Below are 22492 nucleotides of genomic sequence, written 5' to 3'. Positions count from 1 at the left end.
TCTAGATTTAAATAGAATTCAGCAGTGATGTGTATTCAGAAAATTTCCCACTATGCAGGGAATAAGTCAGTGAGGGTTATATCCATGGGTGCATTTGCAGGATTAGCCTACATATTATTTTTCAGAATACACTTACCTGCTTCAACAAGCTTCAATATACTTTTGTCCTTTCCCCTTTCATCTTTCAGTATCACTTCATATATACCAGCATCCTTCTTAGAAAACTATGAACAAAATAACATTCATTTCATCAAAATTTTAAAAGGAACACTGAAACTTAATTTTTTTAAAAAGTTATGTTCTCTGTAAAAGTGACATTATGTATAAGAGCCTGAACATGGAAAATAATCTTCTAGCTTTTATCTGCATTGCATTTTATTGTAAATTACTAAAAATCTACAGGAGTCAATGACATATCACTTTTATTAAACAAATATATAAACAGCTTTCCATATTTTTCTAGAGGGAAATGATAGTGTGTTAAAAGACACAACTATTGAAATGGTTGTAACAAACACATCTTGTTGTGATACTTTCTTTCTACCATCTTATTTGTTTTCTGTTTCAGACATGGGATTGTGTCTTTCATAAGCAAGCTTGTTACCAGCATCTAAAAAACATGGTCTTTATGCAAAGAGAAGACTAAAGTAAAGAAAGAACTTGAGATCATTGATTATCTAAAACTTCTGCGAGTTTAGAAATGTTGTCACCTGTAAAGCAGCTCTCAAGGGAGCTCACTCACCTCTGTTATTAGCAGAGTACATACACCATCCTGAAAATCATGCTTTTCATCAACCATTATCTCTCTGTCATCTTTGTACCAAATAACGTTTGTTTCCTTTTTAATGTTAGCAACCTAGAAAGAAAATTTTAACAAACTTCAACAATCTGTGTAGGAAAAAATCATCTTAGTAAACTATGCATTAGGTAAAAGAAGAAACATTCAAGTTTGCTTAACCTGTTCTTTGCATCCCCCCAACCCGCCAAGGAAGCATCTTCTACTTTTTTGTAAAGGGAAAGATCACAGCTCAAATAATAACAATGTTTTTATTCTGAAGTAAAGAGTTACAGTACTCAAACCTTGAGGGGATTTCTGGTCTGGGAGAATACAATACATAAATAAAGTTTGTAAAGACTAAATCTGTGGTTATTACTTACCATTAGATCTCAAAATAAGCAATTCAAGACAGCAAAAATGCATTTTATCATTAAGAATGCTTTTCCCTCACAACTGTAACAAAGCCAAAATCTTTATTGCTCTTTACCTTGCATTTCAATAATACATTACATTCAGGGGTAACTTCCCATCCAAGATATTCAACAAAATGTGGACCTGTTTGAAATAATGTGTAAAATAAATACCTTCAAAAATATAAATCCAGGCAATTGAATTAACTTTAAAATATTTTTCTCTATTTTGTTTTATGTAATATGTTACCTTGCTTCCTGAACCATTCTTGCCTTTGAAAATCTGCTTCCTTCTGCAATTTCTGGAACACTAGCAATTAAAAGAATAAATACATCCAGTCAACACAATTGAGCAATTTAATCGTATAAAGTCAAAATAAATATTTCACAAATGTAAAGATAAGTACAGAGAACAATATACTGTATCTTATGAAAGACTATTGCATTTATAAGAAATGAAAAGATAATGTTCCATTAAGTTACACTCAGTAGTGGATTCTAAAGCCGATTGCTTGCACATACATGCAATGCTTCTGCACAGAAGCATCCTGGGTGGGGTGGGCGGAGCTTCTCCCTGCTGCCTCTACCAGTTTGCAGAACCGGGCCAAACCAGGAACAACCTGCCACTGGTTACTGTATAGCTAACCAGACTTCTTCATATTCATCAGAAGAAATTAAAATAATATCATCATCTTTTATCAAGTCCCTCATTTAATAAGAGGGATAGAAAAGTAACTTTAAGATCAATTTCAAAGTCAAAAAGAGGATTGTGAAAATATTTAGTGATCCCTCGCATCCTGAACACAAACTGTTTCAACTCCTACCCTCAAAATGTCACTACAGAACACTGCATACCAAGACAACTAGACACAAGAACAGTTTTTCCCCGAATGCCATCACTCTGCTAAACAAATAATTCCCTCAACACTGTCAAACTATTTACTAAGTCTGCACTACTATTACTACTAGTTTTTTCTCATCATTCCTATCACCCTTTCCTTCCACTCATGACTGTCTGATTGTAAATTGTTGCTTGTATCCTTAAGATTTTTATTAATATTGATTGTTTCCTTTTTTCTTATTTGATCCCACGACAATCATTAAGTATTGTACCTCATGATTCTTGACAAATGCATATTTTGTTTTATGTACACTGAGAGCATATGCACCAAAGACAAATTCCTTCGGTGTCCAATCACACTTGGTCAATAAAGAATTCTATTTTCAGATTTATGATTTCAATGGAGTGTAAAGCAAAGGAAAATTGATGTATCATAAGCACAATTGCAGTTTCATTTAGTGACTTAATAACTCAATTGTGATTGCTAAAAATGAAGACTATCTGTAAACCTTGAATCTTTCTTTTTAAAAAGCTTATGTTCAAATTATTGTTTTGAATAAAGAACCCAGTCCATGATTTAAAAACATTTAATGTGCAGAATAAATGCTTTCTCCTCCTGAAAACAGTGTACAATTATGTTTTGTCTCTTCTTAAATTTCCTGTACATAACTTGTTTTGCAACATAGGAAGCTGTTATTTGAACAAATACAACTGAAAATGAGGAACTAGACATAAATATCTTTTGAGCCTAACCTATAAATATGTTTTTCAACATTTATAGAATTACATTCTATAAATATTTATTAGTAAATGATCATTATATACATTAGGATCATTATTAACATGTGTTGTTTTTGAATTCAGCTAAAGTCAATCTAATTTGGATGGACTTCATAGATTTATGAAAAGAAGTTGAACTCTTCCAAAATAGATTGAATCCAGTTACAGTGCCCTTATAAAAGTTTACTATACTCAGACATTTGATGGAACATTGAAATGATAATGGCAGAAATTTGTGATCATTATTACAAAGAATGAATTTTAGCAGGCCTATCCAAATACATTTTTTAGGAAAAGTATTAAATAATAATAAATGCGCCTGTTCTAATATTTAAAGTTCCCATCATTATTTATAACTTTGAGGAACAAAAGAAGAAAAAGATTTCTGAGATTTGAGAAGCTATGTGATTGGTTGAGAAAGATTTGCTTGGTGGATTCTTTCTGCTTCTGCAATACAGCAATTGCATAATCCTTTTCCTAAATGCCCTATTTCTAAATGAGCAGAAAACAAATGAAATAGGCTAGTTGACTACAGGAGGTAATATTCCTTTAAATTGAATGTAATCATATATAAAAAACAAATATAAAGATGTTGCTGCTTCTTGCTCTTAAATGCTAGTTAGTGGGAGAGTTGTATTTTTGAACAAAGATTCAGATTTTGAATAAAACAAAGAATAAAAGAGGTTGGATGAAGGTGGTTCTAAATCACTTTGAAATAGATTGTTTTCTGAATCACTCAAAATACAAACTAAATCTTGTAGACTGTACACATTCCTTCAATAATTATTTTTCTTTATGGAAATTCTTAGTCATCCAGGTCATAGTTGTCCCAAAAATGCTTTTTCAAGAGGCAACTGGACTTTCTGGTTTGTTTGGGGTTTTTTTGAAGATGTTTCATTTCTCAACTATGAAGCTTCTTCAGCTCTGAAGAAGCTTCTTGCATCAGAAGTGAAACTTCTTCAAAGAAAAATCAGAAAGTCCAGTTGCCTCTTGAAAAATCACTTTTGGGACAATTATTTTTCTTATTTATTCCTCTCATTGAACACAGAATGAGGATCGGAAAAGCTAGGACCTAAAAATTAAGTTTTTAAAGTATTTCAGTATTTTCCACTAATAAACTTTAGATATAGCCTTTTTTTAAAAAGAAAAATAAATCAGAAGATCTTACCATCACCAATTAGCACCAAACTGGATTGATTGGTTGCTTTTCCATCCTGAAGTTGAAAGGTATATGTACCTTCATCAACATCATCAAGTTTATCCATAAACATTTCAATCATACCAGAATTATGATCAATCTTCATCTTGTATTTCTAACAAATATTACAAAGAGAAAATTCATTTTCCAATCTGAAAATTTAATCTTTTCTAAGCTTTCAGACAGTTTAATAGCAGTTTTCAAAATATTAAAATGTAACATAATTGCTCCATTTCATAACCTCAGTGACTTGGATTTGGGCACACATGCAAATTAATCCTGAATGAAACTCAGAAAAACAAATCGGCAAATAAATACAAATATGCATAGCATTAAATGACCAGCTATCATGCCAACCTGAAAGTAACTCTCCTTACAAATAAAAGTTTGAGTAAATAAGCATAAAGGTAATTGAAAACAAAGGAAAATTACAAGTGCACTAGAGTGCCTTCTGTCCCCTGTCCTATTGCTCTCCTATATCTCCTATACCTTTCTTCTATTCCTTTATCTCTTCTTCTATTCGTTCATTGATATGTTCTATTACTATATCTTCTTTTCTATTCTTTCTTAGATATATTTTACTATGAGTATCTCCTCTATAACCTTCCATCATGTATTTTACTATGTGTATATAGATATATACCCACTAAAACCCTCATTGTGTATTGGACAAAATAAATAAATAAAATAAATATCTATTTAAAATGCAAAAGGAGGAGCAGGAGAAAATTCTGAATTTGATCCATGGCAAGGCAACATTTGTGTTACTCCTTCAGATAGTCAAGGATATATAAACCACAGTGCATGATCCTTATTACCCTCATTTTCAAAGCCTCCCTCTCTGCTATTTCTCTTAACTACTTTTGCAGTGCTACCAGTCACCATAACAATTAAAAACAAAACCAGCTCAATAATAAAAATACAATAGTATGAATATCTTTTCTGCATGGAAAGGCAATTCACTATTAAACAATCGGATATAAATTTAGAAATAAAAATTTAGTGGTGCATGGCATTGGGCCAGGATACATCCGGAACCGCCTTCTACCACCCGAATCTCAGCGGCCGATAAGGTCCCACAGATTTGGCCTTCTCCGGGTCCCGTCAACCAAACAATGTCGTTTGGCGGGCCCCAGGGGAAGAGCCTTCTCTGTGGCGGCACCGGCCCTCTTGAATCAACTGCCCCCAGAGATTAGAACGGCCCCCACCCTCCTTGTCTTTCGCAAACTACTCAAGACCCACCTTTGTCGCCAGGCATGGGGGAGTTAAGATATTCCTTCCCCTAGGTCATTACAAGTTATGCATGGTATGTTTGTGTGTATGTTTGGTTTTTATAATTAGGGTTTTTAGTTGTTTTATTAAATTACCATTGTTGTTAGCCACCCCGAGTCTGCGGAAAGGGGCGGCATACAAATCCAATAAATAGATAGATAGATAGATAGATAGATAGATAGATAGATAGGATAGATAGATAGATAAATAAATAAATAAAGGTTTGCCAGTAATATCTGGTAGAAGAGATAGGAAATTGTTATTGTAAATAACTGTGGCAAGAAAGAAGAGAAAAAATGCACTTGAGCCTGTGTCAAATGCCCACCATGGCCACGCACCCCCCCCAGCCACCCCCCCGGCACTCAAACACAACTCTGATGCAGCCCTCAATGAAATCGAGTTTGACACCCCAGAGTTATTCTAAGGCTGTCACTCCCTAAATCTTCTGGATCAACAAAGAATTTGCCCTCTGTGATTATAGGGGATGAAAAAGAAATGAGCATAGCAGTTTCTGTCTCTGGTTCAAACACAATATCAGAGTAAATGTGGATGAATATATCACACAAATTAGATTTATAAATTTATAAAGGATCCAATGCTGATATTGTGAGTGGTGGGAAAAGTATAAAAGACATAAAGCTCACAAAGTCACAGAAAAATCCAAACTGATATTTTTTCATATATTTGTGGTTTTTATTTTATTTATTATATTTAAGGCCATGTTAGTTTAATTATATCCTATTGTTCTAATATTCTACCCAGATTATTATGCAGCACAAATATAAAAATATAGGGTAGAATAAAAATACACTACAATAAAATATAGGTAGTCCTCAACTTACAACAACAATGAAGCCCAAAATTTCTGTTGCTAAGTGAAACATTTGTCAAGTGAGTTTTGCCCCATTTACGGCCTTTCTTGCCACAGTTGTTAAGTGAATCATTGCATTTGATAAGTTAGTAACGCAGTTGTTAAGTGAATATGACTTTCACATTAATTTTGCTTGCAAAAAAAGATCATATTACCTTGGGACACAGCAATGGTCATAAATATGAAACAGTCTCCAAGGGTCTAAATTTTGATCACATGATCATGGGGAGATTGCAAAAATGTTAACTGTGAAAAATGGTCATAAATCACATTTTTCACTGCTTTTGTAACTTTGAAAGTTCCCTAATGAAGTGTTGTAGGTTAAGGACCACCTGTATGTTTGAATTTTTAATTTAAAATACAGTAATAGCAAGCAATCTTTTTCGGATAAGAGCAATCATTAGCTTACCTCTCCATTGAAAATTTCCTTATCATTAAATACAAAGTTGACTTTGGCATTACTAGACAATTTCTCAGCTTGTAGCCAGAATCGCACCTGTCCCTTTTCCAAAATTTCAACTGCCAATTCAGACTTAAGAGGAACAACTGCAATGAAGAAAAATAATGTCAAAAAGAATTTGCATTGTGTTCATAAACATGCTGTGTTTCCCAATATATGCAAGGACAATTTCCTATTGAATGGCTATCTGAAAATGTATGCTTCCCCCAATTCCTCCATAAATCTTATTTGGTGCAATGATTTAATTGCACTAATTAGTCCATTCTGTTTGAGAGATAGAATTTCTTCATCTGCGGATAGCTCTTGAAACAAATGATGCTTGATTCTAACATACAATATAATGTAATTCAAATAAGCAGGAAACAAGTATATTATTTGGAATCCATATACTTATTTTATAAGTAAAGATGGCAATAACACATCTTGCAGAACAGATCTTTCTTCCCTGAATTTTGTGTACTCTAATTTTATTAGATATATGAGATTTGCTTTTGCTATTAGTGTCAGCATCATTTTTGCAATCCTGTAAAAATTACAGGATCGATACGTTAACAAGTTGTATAGTAATAAGTCTATATAACAAATATGTGTATGCTTTTGCATATTTCCCCTATACATCATACAAACAGCATACTGTATATGTACAGTATATTTCACAAACATGAGATATATGTGAAGTTATCTATATCATTCATAGTTTGTTTGTAAGATTCCCACTTGAAGACCTGCAAACCCATAGTTTATAAACAGAAAGACGTGACACTGCCCATCATGATTTTGTTGCTTTTACTCTTATTTGTTGCAAGCAGAGCAAAATCAAACAGCTCTTTCAGATACATTTTTCCTCTTTCTGTTCACAAGGATAATAATGTTGCTGAATTTGCTACTGCAGAGGTTTCCTCTGCAAATTATCTCCCTGGTAAAAGCAGAGGCTAACAGAGATGATAAAACATGCATGAGAATGTCACAACAAAAGTTATGATTAAATCACAATAGGATTGTGCACATTTTATCATTTTTCTCCTATTATTCACCTGTCATTGGAGGCCCATGTTATAAGTGTCAATCAATTAACAACTATTGTTTATCTATACCAGTGATAATCTCTTCAAGATTAGAATTCACAGAGTTAAGCAGGGTTAAAAATGGTATTTGCCATATTCTTCATAAACTAAGAGTTATGCAGGTACTAAAGGACTAGGACACTTGTAATACGTTTTTAGGAGGGACCTTTTTTCTAAAGCAACACTGATAGGCAATAATTATCCTGAGAAACTACATGAAAGCATCGTGACTACTTGTCTCTGGTAGAAAATGTAATACGAGGTTTGCATGGGAGACTGAGGATGTCATTGGTGCAGGAGCAATGATCTGTGGCTCTTCCCAATTCATCATTTGAATAACTCTGTCCCTGTATTATTGCTGAAGAAAGTCTTATAGTGGTTGATAATTTATTCTCAAAAATAAATCATCCTTGCTCACTTTTTCAAACATCCCAGATAATAGCTTGAAATAGATAGTTTTAGTTTTCCCTCGCACATACAGTATGTGCTAGTCGTCCCTGGATCTAGTGGGTGGTGCTTTTCTTCGTTTCAAAGCTGAAGAGCTAGCACTGTCCTAAAACATCTCCATGGTCATGTGATCAGCATGACCAATCAGCAAAGGCACTCACAACGCTGTTACCTTCCCAACAAGGTGGTCCCCTATTTTTCTACTTGCATTTTTTACATGCTTTTGAACTGCTAGGTTGACAGAAGCTGGGACAAGTAACGGAAGCTCACCCCGTTATGCAGCACTAGGGATTCAAACCGCTGAACTGTCAACCTTTTGATCAACAAGCTCAGATCTTAGCCATTGAGCCACTGCATCCCCTTAGATCTGTACTAGTCTTCCTTTCTTTTTTTGTTGGTAAAATATACTGTATATTCAACAGAAAAATAGTGTCACAAAAGTGACTGCCTGCAAATGCTCCTGGATTGGGGCTGAAAGTTAAAAGCGGAAGCAGTATGATCCGTCATATATTTGGTTAGACCAGGTTCCCCTGATAGAATGGTCTCACCAGTGATGGGCTCCTACGAGTACAGTCAGGTACACAGAACCAGTAGAAACATTTTGGTCAGGTATGCAGAACCAGTAGAAAATTTTTGAATTTTTTTCCTTTTTTTCCCTTCTGGGCTCTGGGTATGTTTTTCCTATCGCAGTAAATGAGGTTCAATGCATATAATTTTAGAAGAGCTCTGTGTGTGTGTGTGCGTACATACACATACAGTTTATAGTAGATAATGTATATTTTTATGTGCTTGTGTGTAATATGTATATACACATATGGCATATATACACAGGATTAAATAGTATATTTTGGATGTTCAGTAATAGTAAATATCTTGTATCTCTTCGAGGCGAGGCGAGGCCAGGCACCCTAACCCTAACCCAAAGCCTTGATACGAGTGATGTCAAGTTGGCCATCTTTAAGTCAGTCACATGACCTTTAAGCCATTCTCCGGTCACATGATCATCAAGCCACTGTCACTGGTCATGGCCAGAAAGCCACACCCACAAAATAAACCATGCCCACGGTGTGATAGTAAAAGTTTTTGCAACCCTTAACTGGGTCTCACCAGAAAAAAACATTTCATCCCATATCATCTTAAATTAATTTTGAAATACATCTAGTTTGACACAAAATCTATTTACTTTATAGTCAACTACATTATGGCACAGCAACGTAAGTTGTATAAACTTTAATCTGTAACATTATTTCACATCCCCAGCAGGATATAAGAAGAGGGTTTTTTTTTGCAGAAGTAGAACAGCATAAACAGCCCCAAATTTAGATTCTGTCTGGCATCACATCTCCTTGGAAACTGCAACACAGCCCAAGGAATCTGCTGCAATAGTTCTGTTGCAAAAGAATCCAAGGTACTGAGAAGTAGGACAGATCATTACTTAATTTTGGTTTTCTGTGATCCTTGTGATCCCTAAGAGCAGGAATACAAACTACAATGGCAAATGGTAACCTAACATGTTATTTCTTTTGTAAAAAAAAAAAAAACCATGGGAAGAATGAAAGATCCTGAAAAATTCAGTGCAAGAAAACAAGATACTTTTCATCTGTTCTGAAATCTACTTGTGAAAGAAGAAATATGATTCAATCCTATCATCTCATGTAGCTTCTAAATCCAATCAACTGTAAAGCCGCATGTGCTTTACATCAGTCCATGCTATAAAAAAGACTGCTCTTTTACTTGTCTTTTACTGTCAGAACTGTGGCAATTTTAAGCTCCTATATATATTTAGCTCTGAATATTTTAGGCTAAAATAGAGCAGAAAGAAAGCCTAACATCCAGAATTAGAATGGAAAAGACCTAAAACTACTGAAAATTTGGCAACCTGTGCTACCATAAAGCATAAAATATACAAGACACACATTTAAAATATATTAAACATTATTTTAAAATAGTAAGAAAAGGAAGGTTGGTTCTTAATGCTCTTTGGAACATCTAAATATATTTGCTAAAAACATCTGAAGGCTTTCTGAGTAATCAAAGTACCAGTCTCCAGGGTACAGAAAATGCTATCTGTGGGATCAGGCAATCGGAATACAGTGATCCCTCGATTTTCGCGATCTCGTTCTTCGCGAAACGCTATATCGCGATTTTTCCCACCCGATGACGTCACTCTCTTCCTTCCTTTCTCATCTTTCTTTCTCTCTCTCTTTCTCTATCTTGCTTCTTCCTCTCTCACACTCTCTTCCTCCCTCTCTCATCTCTTTCTTTCCTTCTCTCTCTTTCTCTATCTCTCCCCCTCTTGCTGGTGGGCGGCGGGCGGGCGGCGGGCAGGCGAGCGGGGGCATCAGCGAGGAAGACCCAGGGAAGGTTCCTTCGGCCGCCCAGCAGCTGATCTGCTCGGCAGCGCAGCGAGGAGCCGAATCGGGGTTTCCCCTTTGCGTGGGCGGCGGGGAAACCCCGATTCGGCTTCTCGCTGCGCTGCCGAGCAGATCAGCTGCTGGGCGGCCGAAGGAACCTTCCCTGGGTCTTCCTCGCCGCCCACGCAAACTGCACCATCTGCGCATGCGCGGCCATGAAAAAAGGGCCCGCATGCGCAGATGGTGTTTTTACTTCCGCAACCCTACATCGCGAAAAATCGATTATCGCGAGGGGTCTTGGAATGGAACCCTCGCGATAATCGAGGGATCACTGTATAAGAATGTGTCAGAAACTGGACCTCCACTTTTTCTCTCAGGAGTAGTTTTCATTTCACCATTTTATAAACAGCCACCTACAAATGCCAGTTCTAAGATACTCACAGCAAGCAGCAGCATCTAGCTGACCTTGATTGATCTTGGAAAACTAAGCAGGTTTTTTTTGAATACTTGGAATTACCTGGGAGACCTTTTGGGAATAGGTCCATAGACTAGATTAGAAAGTTGCAAATACTTCCTCAGAAAAGGCAATGGCAAATTACAGTATCGGTGTCAAGAAATGCCAAAGGCAACCAAACTCAGAGAGTACCAAGAATTTCACTTTCCTACTGTAACCAGTGCAAGGGAAACTGACATTATTTTGCTAAAATATTTCAGAAATACAAATGCTGGTGGAGAGTTTATCTTGATTTTTCTTTACTTACCAGGAAACTTGTGGTCGTGACTGAGTGCAAGCAGACGCTTCATTTCTGCAAAGCAATATAGTATAGGGGTAAGAAAAGCCATATTTTGAGGCATTATATAGAGAGATGAAATAGATAGATAGATAATAGATAGATAGATAGATAGGTAGGTAGGTAGGTAGGTAGGTAGGTAGGTAGGTAGGTAGGTAGAAAGATAGATAGAAAGATAGAATGATAGAAAGATAGAAAGAAAGATAGAAAGAAAGAAAGATAGAAAGATAGAAAGAAAGATAGAAAGATAGAAAGAAAGATAGAAAGATAGAAAGATAGAAAGATAGATAGACAGACAACAGGAGGCATACAGGTACAGAGAGAGAGAGCGAGAGAGAGAGGAGAGAGAGAGAGAGACAGAGACAGAGAGAGAAATAAAATAAAACAAAATTAAGACTTCCAGTCATTTTCAAGAGTAATATAATATTGCAATGATGGTGAACCTTTTTTCCCTCGGGTGTCAAAAGCGTGCGAGCACTCACTGTCACATGTGCACGAATGCCAACACACATAATACAATGCCCCTCCCGCATGTCCTGCCCCCTGCACATGTGTGTGTGACCCACCATGCATGCACATGTGTATGTCCCCGCTTTGGCCTCACATCCAAAACAGTGGTGGCCTCCCGTCCCCAAACCGAGCTGGGGGGGAAGCCTTACATACCCAAAGAGAGCTGGGGTGGAATTTCCAGAGATCTGGGAAGGCACAAACCACAGAAAGTAAAAAGAAAGCATGAGCTTGTATGACCCAAAAATCAGACTCTCACATATGCGCAGTGGAGCTGAGTTGGTCAACAGCTCGTGTGCCTGCAGAGAAGGTTCCACGTAACACTTGTGGCATGTGGGTCATAGGTTCGCCATCACAGAAATATTGTATGTATGTATGTATGTATATATGTATGTATGTATGTATGAATGTATGATAGATTGAGAGAGTGAGGAAGAGAATTTGATCTAGTCGTTATGACACCAGGCTACAAATCAGAACACCCACCTTAGGTATGAAAGTTGACTAGGTCATTGGGCCAGTCACTCTCTGACAAAGCTCAACTTACCTCACGGCAGTTGGGGGTTCCAACTTACCACTGCTACCGGTGCTGATTCATGCGCAGCGCTGGTAGCGCATGCGGAGGAAGCAAATCTTGCGAGAAGATGCATGGGCGTGTGAGATTTCAGCAATTTTTTTTGGTTTTTTGTGCACGCATGGAAGCAAAAAAATTCCCCAAATAGCTGAAATCTCTCTTGGGTGTGCGTCCTCTCGTGAGATTTTGCATCCTGCGAATGCGCAGAAGCCAAATCTCACTCCGACAGGCCCACCTGCCCCCGAGTCACCCTATTTCCGCTACCGGTACAGCACCCCTCTCCATTCCAGGAGCAACCGGATACTGCCTCACAGGCTTCTCATTGTATGCGAAATAAGAGAATGAGGGGGTATTAAGAATGCTGCCTACCTTGAACTATTTATAAAAATAACAAGGGTAGAATATAAATATGTAAATATTCCCACATTTTATTTTTATGATTGTACATAGTCTCGTGTTCATTTCAAAATGTATTCTGATTTGTATTTATTATCAAAGGCAAAGATCAAGACTGACATGTAGAAAAAGCATTTTGGTTCTCACCTTCCTCATCTATTTCATAGCTTGAGGCGATACCGTCTGTGTCAGTTACAGCACAGGAATATATACCCAAATCTTCTTCACTGAGATCTTTAAATATTGCTTTTGACCTTTAAGACAAAAAAAAAAGTTCAAAGACAAGATGGGTTTTTCAAAAAATACAAAAGGAAGTCCACTTACATTTACTATAGTTTACCTTTCCTAACTCAGTGCTCTGTTGTTATGTTGGGTTTCAAATCACAAATTCTCCACGAGCATGGCCCATCCTGACAGCTAGAAATATACTTGGAAAGCACTAGACTATGGAATTTTGCTGTGTTTAATAGGTTTGTGCATGAGGAATTGCTAATTCAGGCATTACAATATATTTTTCAAATAGACAGAGCAAATAAGTGAAAGCTAGCCTCCTGTAGGTAATATTTAAAAAACCATACATAGATAACTAGAGATACCAAGCATAATTCATGGCAGATTTGTGTATGTCTTTCTCACTGATCTAGTCAAATATAGTATAAGACATAAAGAGAAAAATAACAAATAGCCATAGTATGGAGGGAATCCATTTGATTTTTATCTGACAGGAATCCTTTGAATGAAATACAAATTTCAAGCAATCATTCTACTGAATTATATCTCATATTTTGATTTACAATGTGTAAAGCTAGCAGATCTATTTCTTTTTTCTTTCACCACACATCTCAATTCTCCTGAAGGTTGGATGCTTATAATGCAGGAAAAAGGAGATGACAGGAAACTTCCTTGGCATGAAAATTCCCTTACATGAATTAAATTTGTAAATAAAATAACACGGAACACACAAGTGTAAAATAAACCTTTATAGCAATTCTTACTTTCCACCTTTGGTGTCAATGGCTAATCTAGAGTCATCGTCAATTGGTTCATAATTCTTTGACCAAATGAATTGAGAGTCTGATGTCCCCTGATCACAGTCAAAATTCAGTGAAATGACTCCATCATCATCAACATCAGCCACAATTTCTTTTGTACCTAAAATGAGAAAGAAGGCATGCAGGCAAGAAGTAAGGAAAAGGAGGAAGGAGGGAGAGAGAGAGAGAGAGAAAGAGGGAGAGGGAGAGAGAGAGAGAGAGAGATTAGGTTTCCAACAGTGTGAATCTAACTGTAGACTATCCATGCATAATTTAATACTTTATATTACTCACAAGTATAATAATAGACAACAACCAAGGTTATTTAGAAGACAATAGCATCCTTCAATAAAACAGAAAAGAAATAAAAGGACAAGTAGAGGAACAAAAATCCATTTCTAGTTGATAAAAATGTTTTGCAGAGTTGCAAAAGCTAAAAAAAAACAATTTACATGTGATACATTACAAAATAGTTGGATCATCAAATGTTTGGAAACAACTGGTGTCAATGAAAACAATAAAGTGTTTATAGAAAAAATAATGAAGATAGAATTGCTGGTTGGTATGAAAAATATTGAGTTGTTAACATTAGGAGTGGCATCTTTAATGTCAATTCATTATCACCCTCATTATTTGCCATTGTTGTGATCCAACTTTCAGTGATTTTGATGAAAACAAATCTTGCTATCAAACAGCAAAATATGCTAATAGAATCTCCACATATGCTTTATATGAATGTCCCAAAGCTTTATGGAAAATCAGAAATTGAAATGTGATCATGAACAACTACAATAAGAATAGTTAGCACAGATATAATAATGGAATTTGGTCTAGAGAAATATGCTACTATATGTTGTGGTTAGCTCTGGCCCAGCTCCTGCCCCAAGGAATGTGCAGGTGTATGTGGGGGAGACATCCACATGCCTCAGGCCTGTTTTGCTCCCGATGGAATCTGCTGATGAAGCCTCCTCTGATCAAGGAAGCATGAGTGACAGGGAAGAGGGGAGTTTGGCAGACAGCCCAGGAGGAGATCAATCATCTGTATCATCCTTGGATTCTGAACAAGTATTAATGACACATCCACGCATGCGTAGAGTGATGCATAGGATACAACAACTGAAGGATTATTACAAGAGAAAATGACGCCACCTGTGTTTGGGTGGGGCTCCAGTAATTAGGGCTGCTGCTATAAATAGCAGCGTGTGGGTTTGGCCATTGTGAAAGAGTATCTGATCGCAGTTCTTCAGGAATCCTGTGTTGCTGTTTTCTGGACTTTGTTTGTTGATTTTTCACGCCTTTGAAACCAAAGCAGAGCAATGTGTGTGTGTGTCTCACTTCGTTGGAAGAAGAAGGGGTGTAAAGTTTCTTCACAGCTGCTAGCTAAGTACTTAATGACTGCTTAAGGGAAATTGTACAGACTACCTGGTTGTTTTGGGACAACAATGCAATACAAAAAGAGTGCTTAGTTTATTTTGAATTTTGTGATAAAGAACATCGTTTTGAATTTTCAAACGTGTGTGTGTGTCTGAAATTTGTACCCTTGAATTTTCGGGAGGCTCCTACCAGAGAGCCCGGCAGAACACTATAGCAGTAAATCAAAGTAAAATCATGAATAGTACTGGAATTGAAATGGCAAATAACCAAACCATTGTGAACCATCAGAATGAAGTCTATAAGTATTTTGCATATATGAGTATATACACGTATATTTGACAGCTGATTGCCTAATTGTTAAGGCACTAGGCTAGAAGCCAGAAGATTGTGAGTTCTAGTCCCACCTTAGGCATAAAAACTGGCTGGGTAACCTTTGGCCAGTCATTCTCTCGGCCCAACTCATCTCACAATGTTGTTGTTGTGAGTAAAATAAGAGGAGGAAGGAGCATTTTATGTGTATTTACCACCCTGAATTAACAGCAACAACAATAACAATTATATAAACAATTATAAATAATAATAATAATAATAATATATAAATAAATAAACAAAAATAAAATTTAAAAAACCATGGCATTTCAATAACTGGCAATTCAGCAACATCAAACACAGAAAAAATGCAATTAGTAAAGGAATACACCCAGTGAATTAAAAAAACTGGCAAGGACAAGCATGAATGGTGGAAATACTATTGAATCCATCAATATATGGGTCCTATCTGTGATATGATATGATAAAGTGCTGGAATTATTAATTGGATACAAGCAGAACTGGACAGTTTGGACGAAAAAAAGAGAAGAAAGCCTGTGACTATTCACTGGGTAGTACATTCCCATATTGATATTGATTAATTATATCTGACTTGCAGAAATGGATCGAATGTAACAAAATATTTTGAAGATGAAAAGCATATATTGGCTGATTATGTAAAAGATAGCCCAGATCAAGCATGGAGCCAAGTTTAAAAACATAGTGAAACATGGGCATCAAAATAATATTAAAAAATCATGAAGAGGATGCTGGCAAGGAAAAATTCTGCATGATCCATTTCTACAAAAGATTGCGTGGAAAGTTGATAAAGATAAAACCTGAAAATGGCTTACAACTGGGAACATTTAAAAGAGGAACTGGAAAGCTTGACATAGATCATACATTCAACTCATGCTTGAAGATTGCATTAACTGCTTTTAAACAATGATAAAATACAGTCGCCAGAATGATTCACTGGAATACAGTGGTACCTCATCTTACGAACGCCTTTTCTAACGAACTTTTCAAGATACGAACCCGGTGTTTAAGATTTTTTTGCCTCTTCTTCCAAACCATTTTCACCTTACGAACCCAAGCAGCTGCTGCTGGGATGAAGGGGTTTCTTCCCCCCCCCTTTTTTTGAAGAAAGAAAAGGGAGGGGCAGCTTGGAGGAGTAAAGATTTTGCATGCTTGCAAAGGCACTGAAAGGGTGTCTTTTGAAAAAAGAAAAGGGAGGGGCAGCTTGGAGGAGTAAAGATTTTGCATACTTGCAAAGGCACTGAAACGGTGTCTTTTGAAAAAAGAAAAGGGAGGGGCGCCACCCTTGCCTTTCTTCCTTCCCACTCACCCTTTAGCCTAGCCTTGCTTCTTCCACCCGCCCCCTTTAGCTGCTCCTCCCTGCCCTCTGTTCGCCTCCCTTCTAAAGTTTGGGATTTTCCTGAAGGATTTGCATGCATTGTATTTGCTTTTCCATTGATTCCTATGGGAAACATTGTTTCATCTTATGAACTTTTCACCTTAAGAACCTCCTCCTGGAACCAATTAAGTTCGTATGATGAGGTATCACTGTATCTGTAAAAAGGGGAGAGGGGTGGCATACAAATTAAATAAATAAATAAATAAATAAATAAATAAATAAATAAATAGATAAATAGATAGATAAATAAATAAATAAATAAATAAATAAATGAATAAATATTCGCCCAAGCACAAAGCTGAAAGCACCAGCCTGAAGATGATGAGTGGGACCTCGTCGAAACGTTGCCAGGAATCCCTGAAAGCTACAAGGGAAGAAACCCGAATATGCCAAGACCTACACAAACTGACACACACATATGCATATATATGCACATATATATGTATATGTGTGTGTGTGTATTCATTGTGTGTGTGTGTGTGTGTGCATGCGTGTATGTAAATAATGAACAGGTTAAAATATTATGGGATTTCCGAATGCAAACTGATAAAGTTTTGGCTCATAGCCCACCAGAGTTAAACTGATTGAAAAGATGAAATTGTGGATAACTGATGTAGCAATACTAGAAGACAAAGAATTGGAGATCACAAAGTGTCAAGATCTGAAAATCAAAAGGGAAGATTTAGGGCATAAACCAGGGAAGAACCTAGTGTTTTTCGGCACATTGGATATTATACCAAAAAATGTTGGATGGCACTTCGAAAACCTGCACCTTGACAAAATTTCCATCTGTCAATTATAAAAGGTCACGTTTCAAGTACCAGTTTCTGAAAAAGAGATTCCTTACTTATGTTTTCATAATATTGGAAATGTTATGAATAGCTGGTAAGTAATCTAAGTTTCCCCCCTATCATATTTGCTTTTATTATGCTTGAAAGGACATATAAAAAGAAACTTGTTTATATAGTCTTTCTATAGGAGATCACTGATCTTTATATTACTCTACAACTCCTCTGAAGCTTTCTTGCTTATACATCAGATATTCCAGGAAGTGACAAATGTAAGGTCTTTATCTAGAAGAGGACAGGAAATAGTAGTTACAGTCTACTTATATGAAACACGTTAGTTTACTTTTAATAACTATAATTAATTTAATTTAATTAGTACCACTCTATGTTGTCAATCACTCTAATATACTGGTATATTTAAGCTCTTATTTTTATCAAGCAAAACCAACAAACCTGGTCGTGTTTCTGCTGTTACAGGGTCAGTAGGATCTGATGCTTTCCCAACTCCAGCTTTATTTGCTGCTCGTACACGGAACACATAACTGGTGCCTTCTTTGAGGCCACTTATCTAGAAGAAATCAATATCGAGAAATCAGCTATGAAAATGTTTATTACGCAAGATTTGGAAATGATACAGAATTAATTAAAATCACTTGAATTGATAAGTAAATATAGTAATAAGCTTTACTTAAGGTATCAAACAATTTCTACAAACCTAATCAAAAGTCTTGCTTTTTATTTATTTATTTTTATTTATTTATTTGTCAAACAAGTATAGTATTATAGTACATATTAACATAACATAAGTAGAACGCAGTAATAGAAAGGATAATAAGACAGTAGGGCAGGGACATTAGGCACATAAGTGCACTTATGCATGCCCCTTACAGATCTCTTAGAAAAGGGGAGAGATCAATTGTAGATAATGTAAGGATGACGATTTGGGTGTTGGGGGAAGCAACATCAGAGTCAGGTAATGAGTTCCAGGCAGTGACCACTCTATTGCTGAAATCGTATTTTCTGCAGTCAAGTTTGGAGCGATTTACATTCAGTTTGTATCTATTACGTGCTCTTGTGTTGTTGTTGTTAAAGGTGAAGAAGTCACTGACGGGGAGTACATTATGATGTATGATTTTATGAACAACAGTTAAATCAGTTCGGAGACGACGTAGTTGTAAATTTTCTAGATTTAGTATTTGAAGTCTGGAGGAGTAGGGTAATTTGTTACGTGAGTAGGAGTGAAGAACTCTTCTTGTGAAGTATTTCTGGACTCCTTCGATTGTATTAATATCTGATATGCAGTGTGGATTCCACACAGGTGAACTATATTCTAGAATAGGTCTGACGAATGTTTTGTTTGCTCTGGTTAATCAGTGTTTCTAGAGAAGAAACTACGTAAGATTACGGTATATATGTTTTCTACTTATAAGTTTATTCTCCACTGGGCTGGACTTCACAATTAAACCAGACATCACTGGGAAATATAGAACTACAAATACCACCAGCATTAAATATTTATTTATTTTAAAATTAAATATTAATATAACCATAACAAAATATATACATGACTGATCCAACAAAAACACAGCGGCAACCACAGCAATGTTGTCTTGAATATGTTTGCTTTTAATATTATTAATTATTACTGTAGTTACTGGTGGTTATTCTTTTTTTCTTGCTATAGTAAAAAAAAGAAGAAGAGCAAAACAAGATGAATAGAAAACTCATAGTCCTAGGTATTTATTTGTTCATTGCCATGATATCTAATTTGTCCATTTCTTGAGTTTCTGGTTTTGACGTAGTAGATCAATTTTTTTTCAAGTCCAAGTTGTAATAGTTTAATTTTTAAGGAAAGGCCAAATAAATTTAAACCCCAAAGGAATACAAAATAAAATATTAGTATAAGTATGAATAGAAATATATATATATTAAATCTACATCAGTATACCTTTAAGAATTTGTTTGTAATAGGTTTTGTATTCACACTCTTCCAACAATCATCTGATTCCTTTGTTGGTTTCACATCAACATAAAAACCAATTACAGGACTTCGGCCAACATAAACTGGTGGTTTCCATAGTAAAACTATGGAGTCTTTCCTAACTTCATTACATGACAAATCATGGGGTGGTCCTGAAAGTTAGGAAAAACAACAATACAGAGAAAACTACAGTAATTATCAGTGTATAATTAAAACAGTGATCTATAAAAAATGTAACTAAGCTGATTTTAGCTACGTTATTGGAAGATTTCTGGAAAAAGGGGTCATAGAAAATAGACACATAACATGCTTTGATGATTTGGAGTTTATGCAGAAGTGATTAGGATAAGCTAACCCACCTAACTTACAGGGTCAAATTTCTCTAATCAATTCACAAAGTGGCTAGCAAAGAATTTACTAATATAAGCAGCAGTCTTTCCCTCCATACCTCCCCTCCCTTCTTTTCCTTCCTATGGAGCTCCATTCCTGATTCTAACCTGGAACAGCAATGGTCCATTCTTCACATTTAAAGGATTGGGTAGCAGGAGAAGGTACACCAAGCCCAGCTATGTTAGCTGCAGCCACTTGAAACTGGTATGTCATGTTCTCCCTCAAATCATTTATCTGCCACATAATTGGAACAATACAACATATTAATACATTGTCCTATAATCAAATGAACAAAATATTCCATTTTTTTCTGTTTTAAAAATAAATATTGCTGAAACATTAATATTTTGAATGGTTGACAATAAAAATAATAATGCTTAATATCCTATGTTCAATTTTTTAAATTAATGTTTGTATGCTTGTATGAAATTGTATAACACTGATGTAGGTATTAAATATTATATAACCCTTGAAAATTATTGGGAGCTCAGTGTTGTTTAACTTTATTACTCAATGTATCTGTTTGTTCATCTATCCATCTATCTATCTATTAATCATCATAGCCCAAACCAGCATTTTTAAAATTACAGATCTTAGAACAGGACAATTGTAAAAACAACATCATGACAAGTAGTGACAAATTATTGAAAAAATTGGTAGATTACATTAGCAGGATATTTGAAAATCATGAATAATAAGCAAAGACATTATTAACCAAGATGATAAGCCAATAATGGTCAAAATGGTCCTTTAAATCTGGAGGAAAAAAATAAAGACTAAGAATTGATATCTTTGATAATACAAAACCTTTCAAGGGACAATTGGTTATTGAATACATATAGTATGGATATAATTAAAACATTGTTGTTAGCCGCCTCGAGTCTGCGGAGAGGGGCGGCATACAAATCCAATAAATGAATGAATGAATGAATGAATGAATGAACGAACAAACAAACAAACAGTACTCACACGATAAAAACAATCCAGTTATAGGTTTGGATTTGAACATAAATCAACTTGATATTAATAAAAAAAACACTTTAAGCTAGGGATAGTGCTCTGTGGAAAAGCCCAAATTAAGTAGCAGTCACAAGTTTCTTAAAACATAAAATTCTCTTACCCTATATGCCCTTTCACTAATGGCTTTAATGTTTGCTTCCTTCCATTCTCCATGTACTCCACCAATCACTTCCCGGTAATTCACATAATAGCCAGTGATCTCAGCTCCACCAATAACCTTTGGCTGTTTCCATCCAAGAACCATTGAATCACGAACACTTTCAAGCACTGTGATGTCATATGGTGGAGATGGAGGTGCTGTTTTATGATGAATAATTTATTATTAGGACAGAAATATTCAGTTATTCAATCAAGCTTTTGTATAGTGTTAATTCATAGTTTATCCTGGAGTTTCCTTTCTTCAAACAAAAATCATGTAGCTAATGGAAACAATTCTGGATAAAAAATATAGGCTCATCTAAATTCCATATCTGAAAGTAAAAATATTAACATACCAGTAAGTTGTTTAAAAAATAATATATTATGGAGTGAATGCTGTAGCACAAAATGACTTTAGTTCTGCTTCATAACAATGGCATTTTAAAAAACCAGACATACCAGTGATATACAGATATATGTGTGTATATGGATATGGATACTTGGACAGGCAGTCACTGCTCACAGTCACTCATGCTCTCATCACCTTGAGGTTTGACTACTGCAATGCTCTCTACATGCGCTACCTTTGAAAAGTGTTCGGTAACTTCAGATCGTGCAGAATGCGGCCACGAGAGCAATCATGGGCTTTCCCAGATATGCCCATGTCTTGTCAACACTCCGCAGCTTGCACTGGCTGCCGATCAGTTTCTGGTCACAATTTAAAGTGTTGGTCATGACCTATAAAGCCCTACATTGCATTGGACCAGAATATCTTCGGGACTGTCTTCTGTAGCACAAATCCCAGCGACCGATTACGTCCCACAGGGTTGGCCTTCTCTAGGTCTCATCAACTAAACAATGCCATCTGGCAGGACCCAGGGAAAGAGCCTTCTCTGTGGAGGCCCCGGCCCTCTGGAATCAACTCCCCCCAGGGATCAGGATTGCCCCCACCTTCCTTGCCTTTCGAAAGCTCCTAAAGACTCACCTTTGTTGCCAGGCATGGGGAAACTGATATAAACCTAGCTATTATGGCTTATGTATGGTCTATTAGGTTGTGTGATTGTTTTTCTTTTTATAATAAGGGTTTTAAATTGTTTTTTAACATTAGATTTGTCCTCGGAGAGAGGTGGCATACAAATCTAATTAATAATAATAATAATAATAATAATAATAATAATAATAATAATAATAATTCGCCGCTACATCACGCAGTCCTAGGTGCTTGGGAAGCGCCCGACTGGTGATGAAATACGAAATCCAGCATAGTGATCTCGTTTGCTGTGTTGTACTGACATAATAAT

General features: G+C 36.0%; 1 protein-coding gene across 2 annotated transcripts in view; it reads right to left on the bottom strand.

Annotated features, from left to right (window-relative positions):
• MYOM1 (myomesin 1) overlaps positions 1-22492 on the bottom strand; it is a 94409-nt gene that overhangs the window by 11506 nt on the left and 60411 nt on the right. For both annotated transcript variants that reach the window (XM_070747586.1, XM_070747587.1), the window contains exons 19-31: positions 21154-21350; positions 20141-20267; positions 19611-19795; positions 18116-18230; positions 13739-13895; positions 12891-12997; positions 11237-11281; positions 6560-6696; positions 3978-4122; positions 1439-1498; positions 1266-1333; positions 743-856; positions 137-224 (exon numbers count right to left, since the gene is read on the bottom strand). In XM_070747586.1, the coding sequence (XP_070603687.1) occupies positions 137-224; positions 743-856; positions 1266-1333; positions 1439-1498; positions 3978-4122; positions 6560-6696; positions 11237-11281; positions 12891-12997; positions 13739-13895; positions 18116-18230; positions 19611-19795; positions 20141-20267; positions 21154-21350 (1545 nt within the window). The remainder of the gene's footprint in view (positions 1-136; positions 225-742; positions 857-1265; positions 1334-1438; positions 1499-3977; positions 4123-6559; positions 6697-11236; positions 11282-12890; positions 12998-13738; positions 13896-18115; positions 18231-19610; positions 19796-20140; positions 20268-21153; positions 21351-22492) is intronic.

Source organism: Erythrolamprus reginae, chromosome 3, assembly GCF_031021105.1.
Source record: "Erythrolamprus reginae isolate rEryReg1 chromosome 3, rEryReg1.hap1, whole genome shotgun sequence".
Lineage (NCBI taxonomy): Eukaryota > Metazoa > Chordata > Lepidosauria > Squamata > Dipsadidae > Erythrolamprus > Erythrolamprus reginae.
This window is presented reverse-complemented; position numbering and strand designations above follow the sequence as displayed.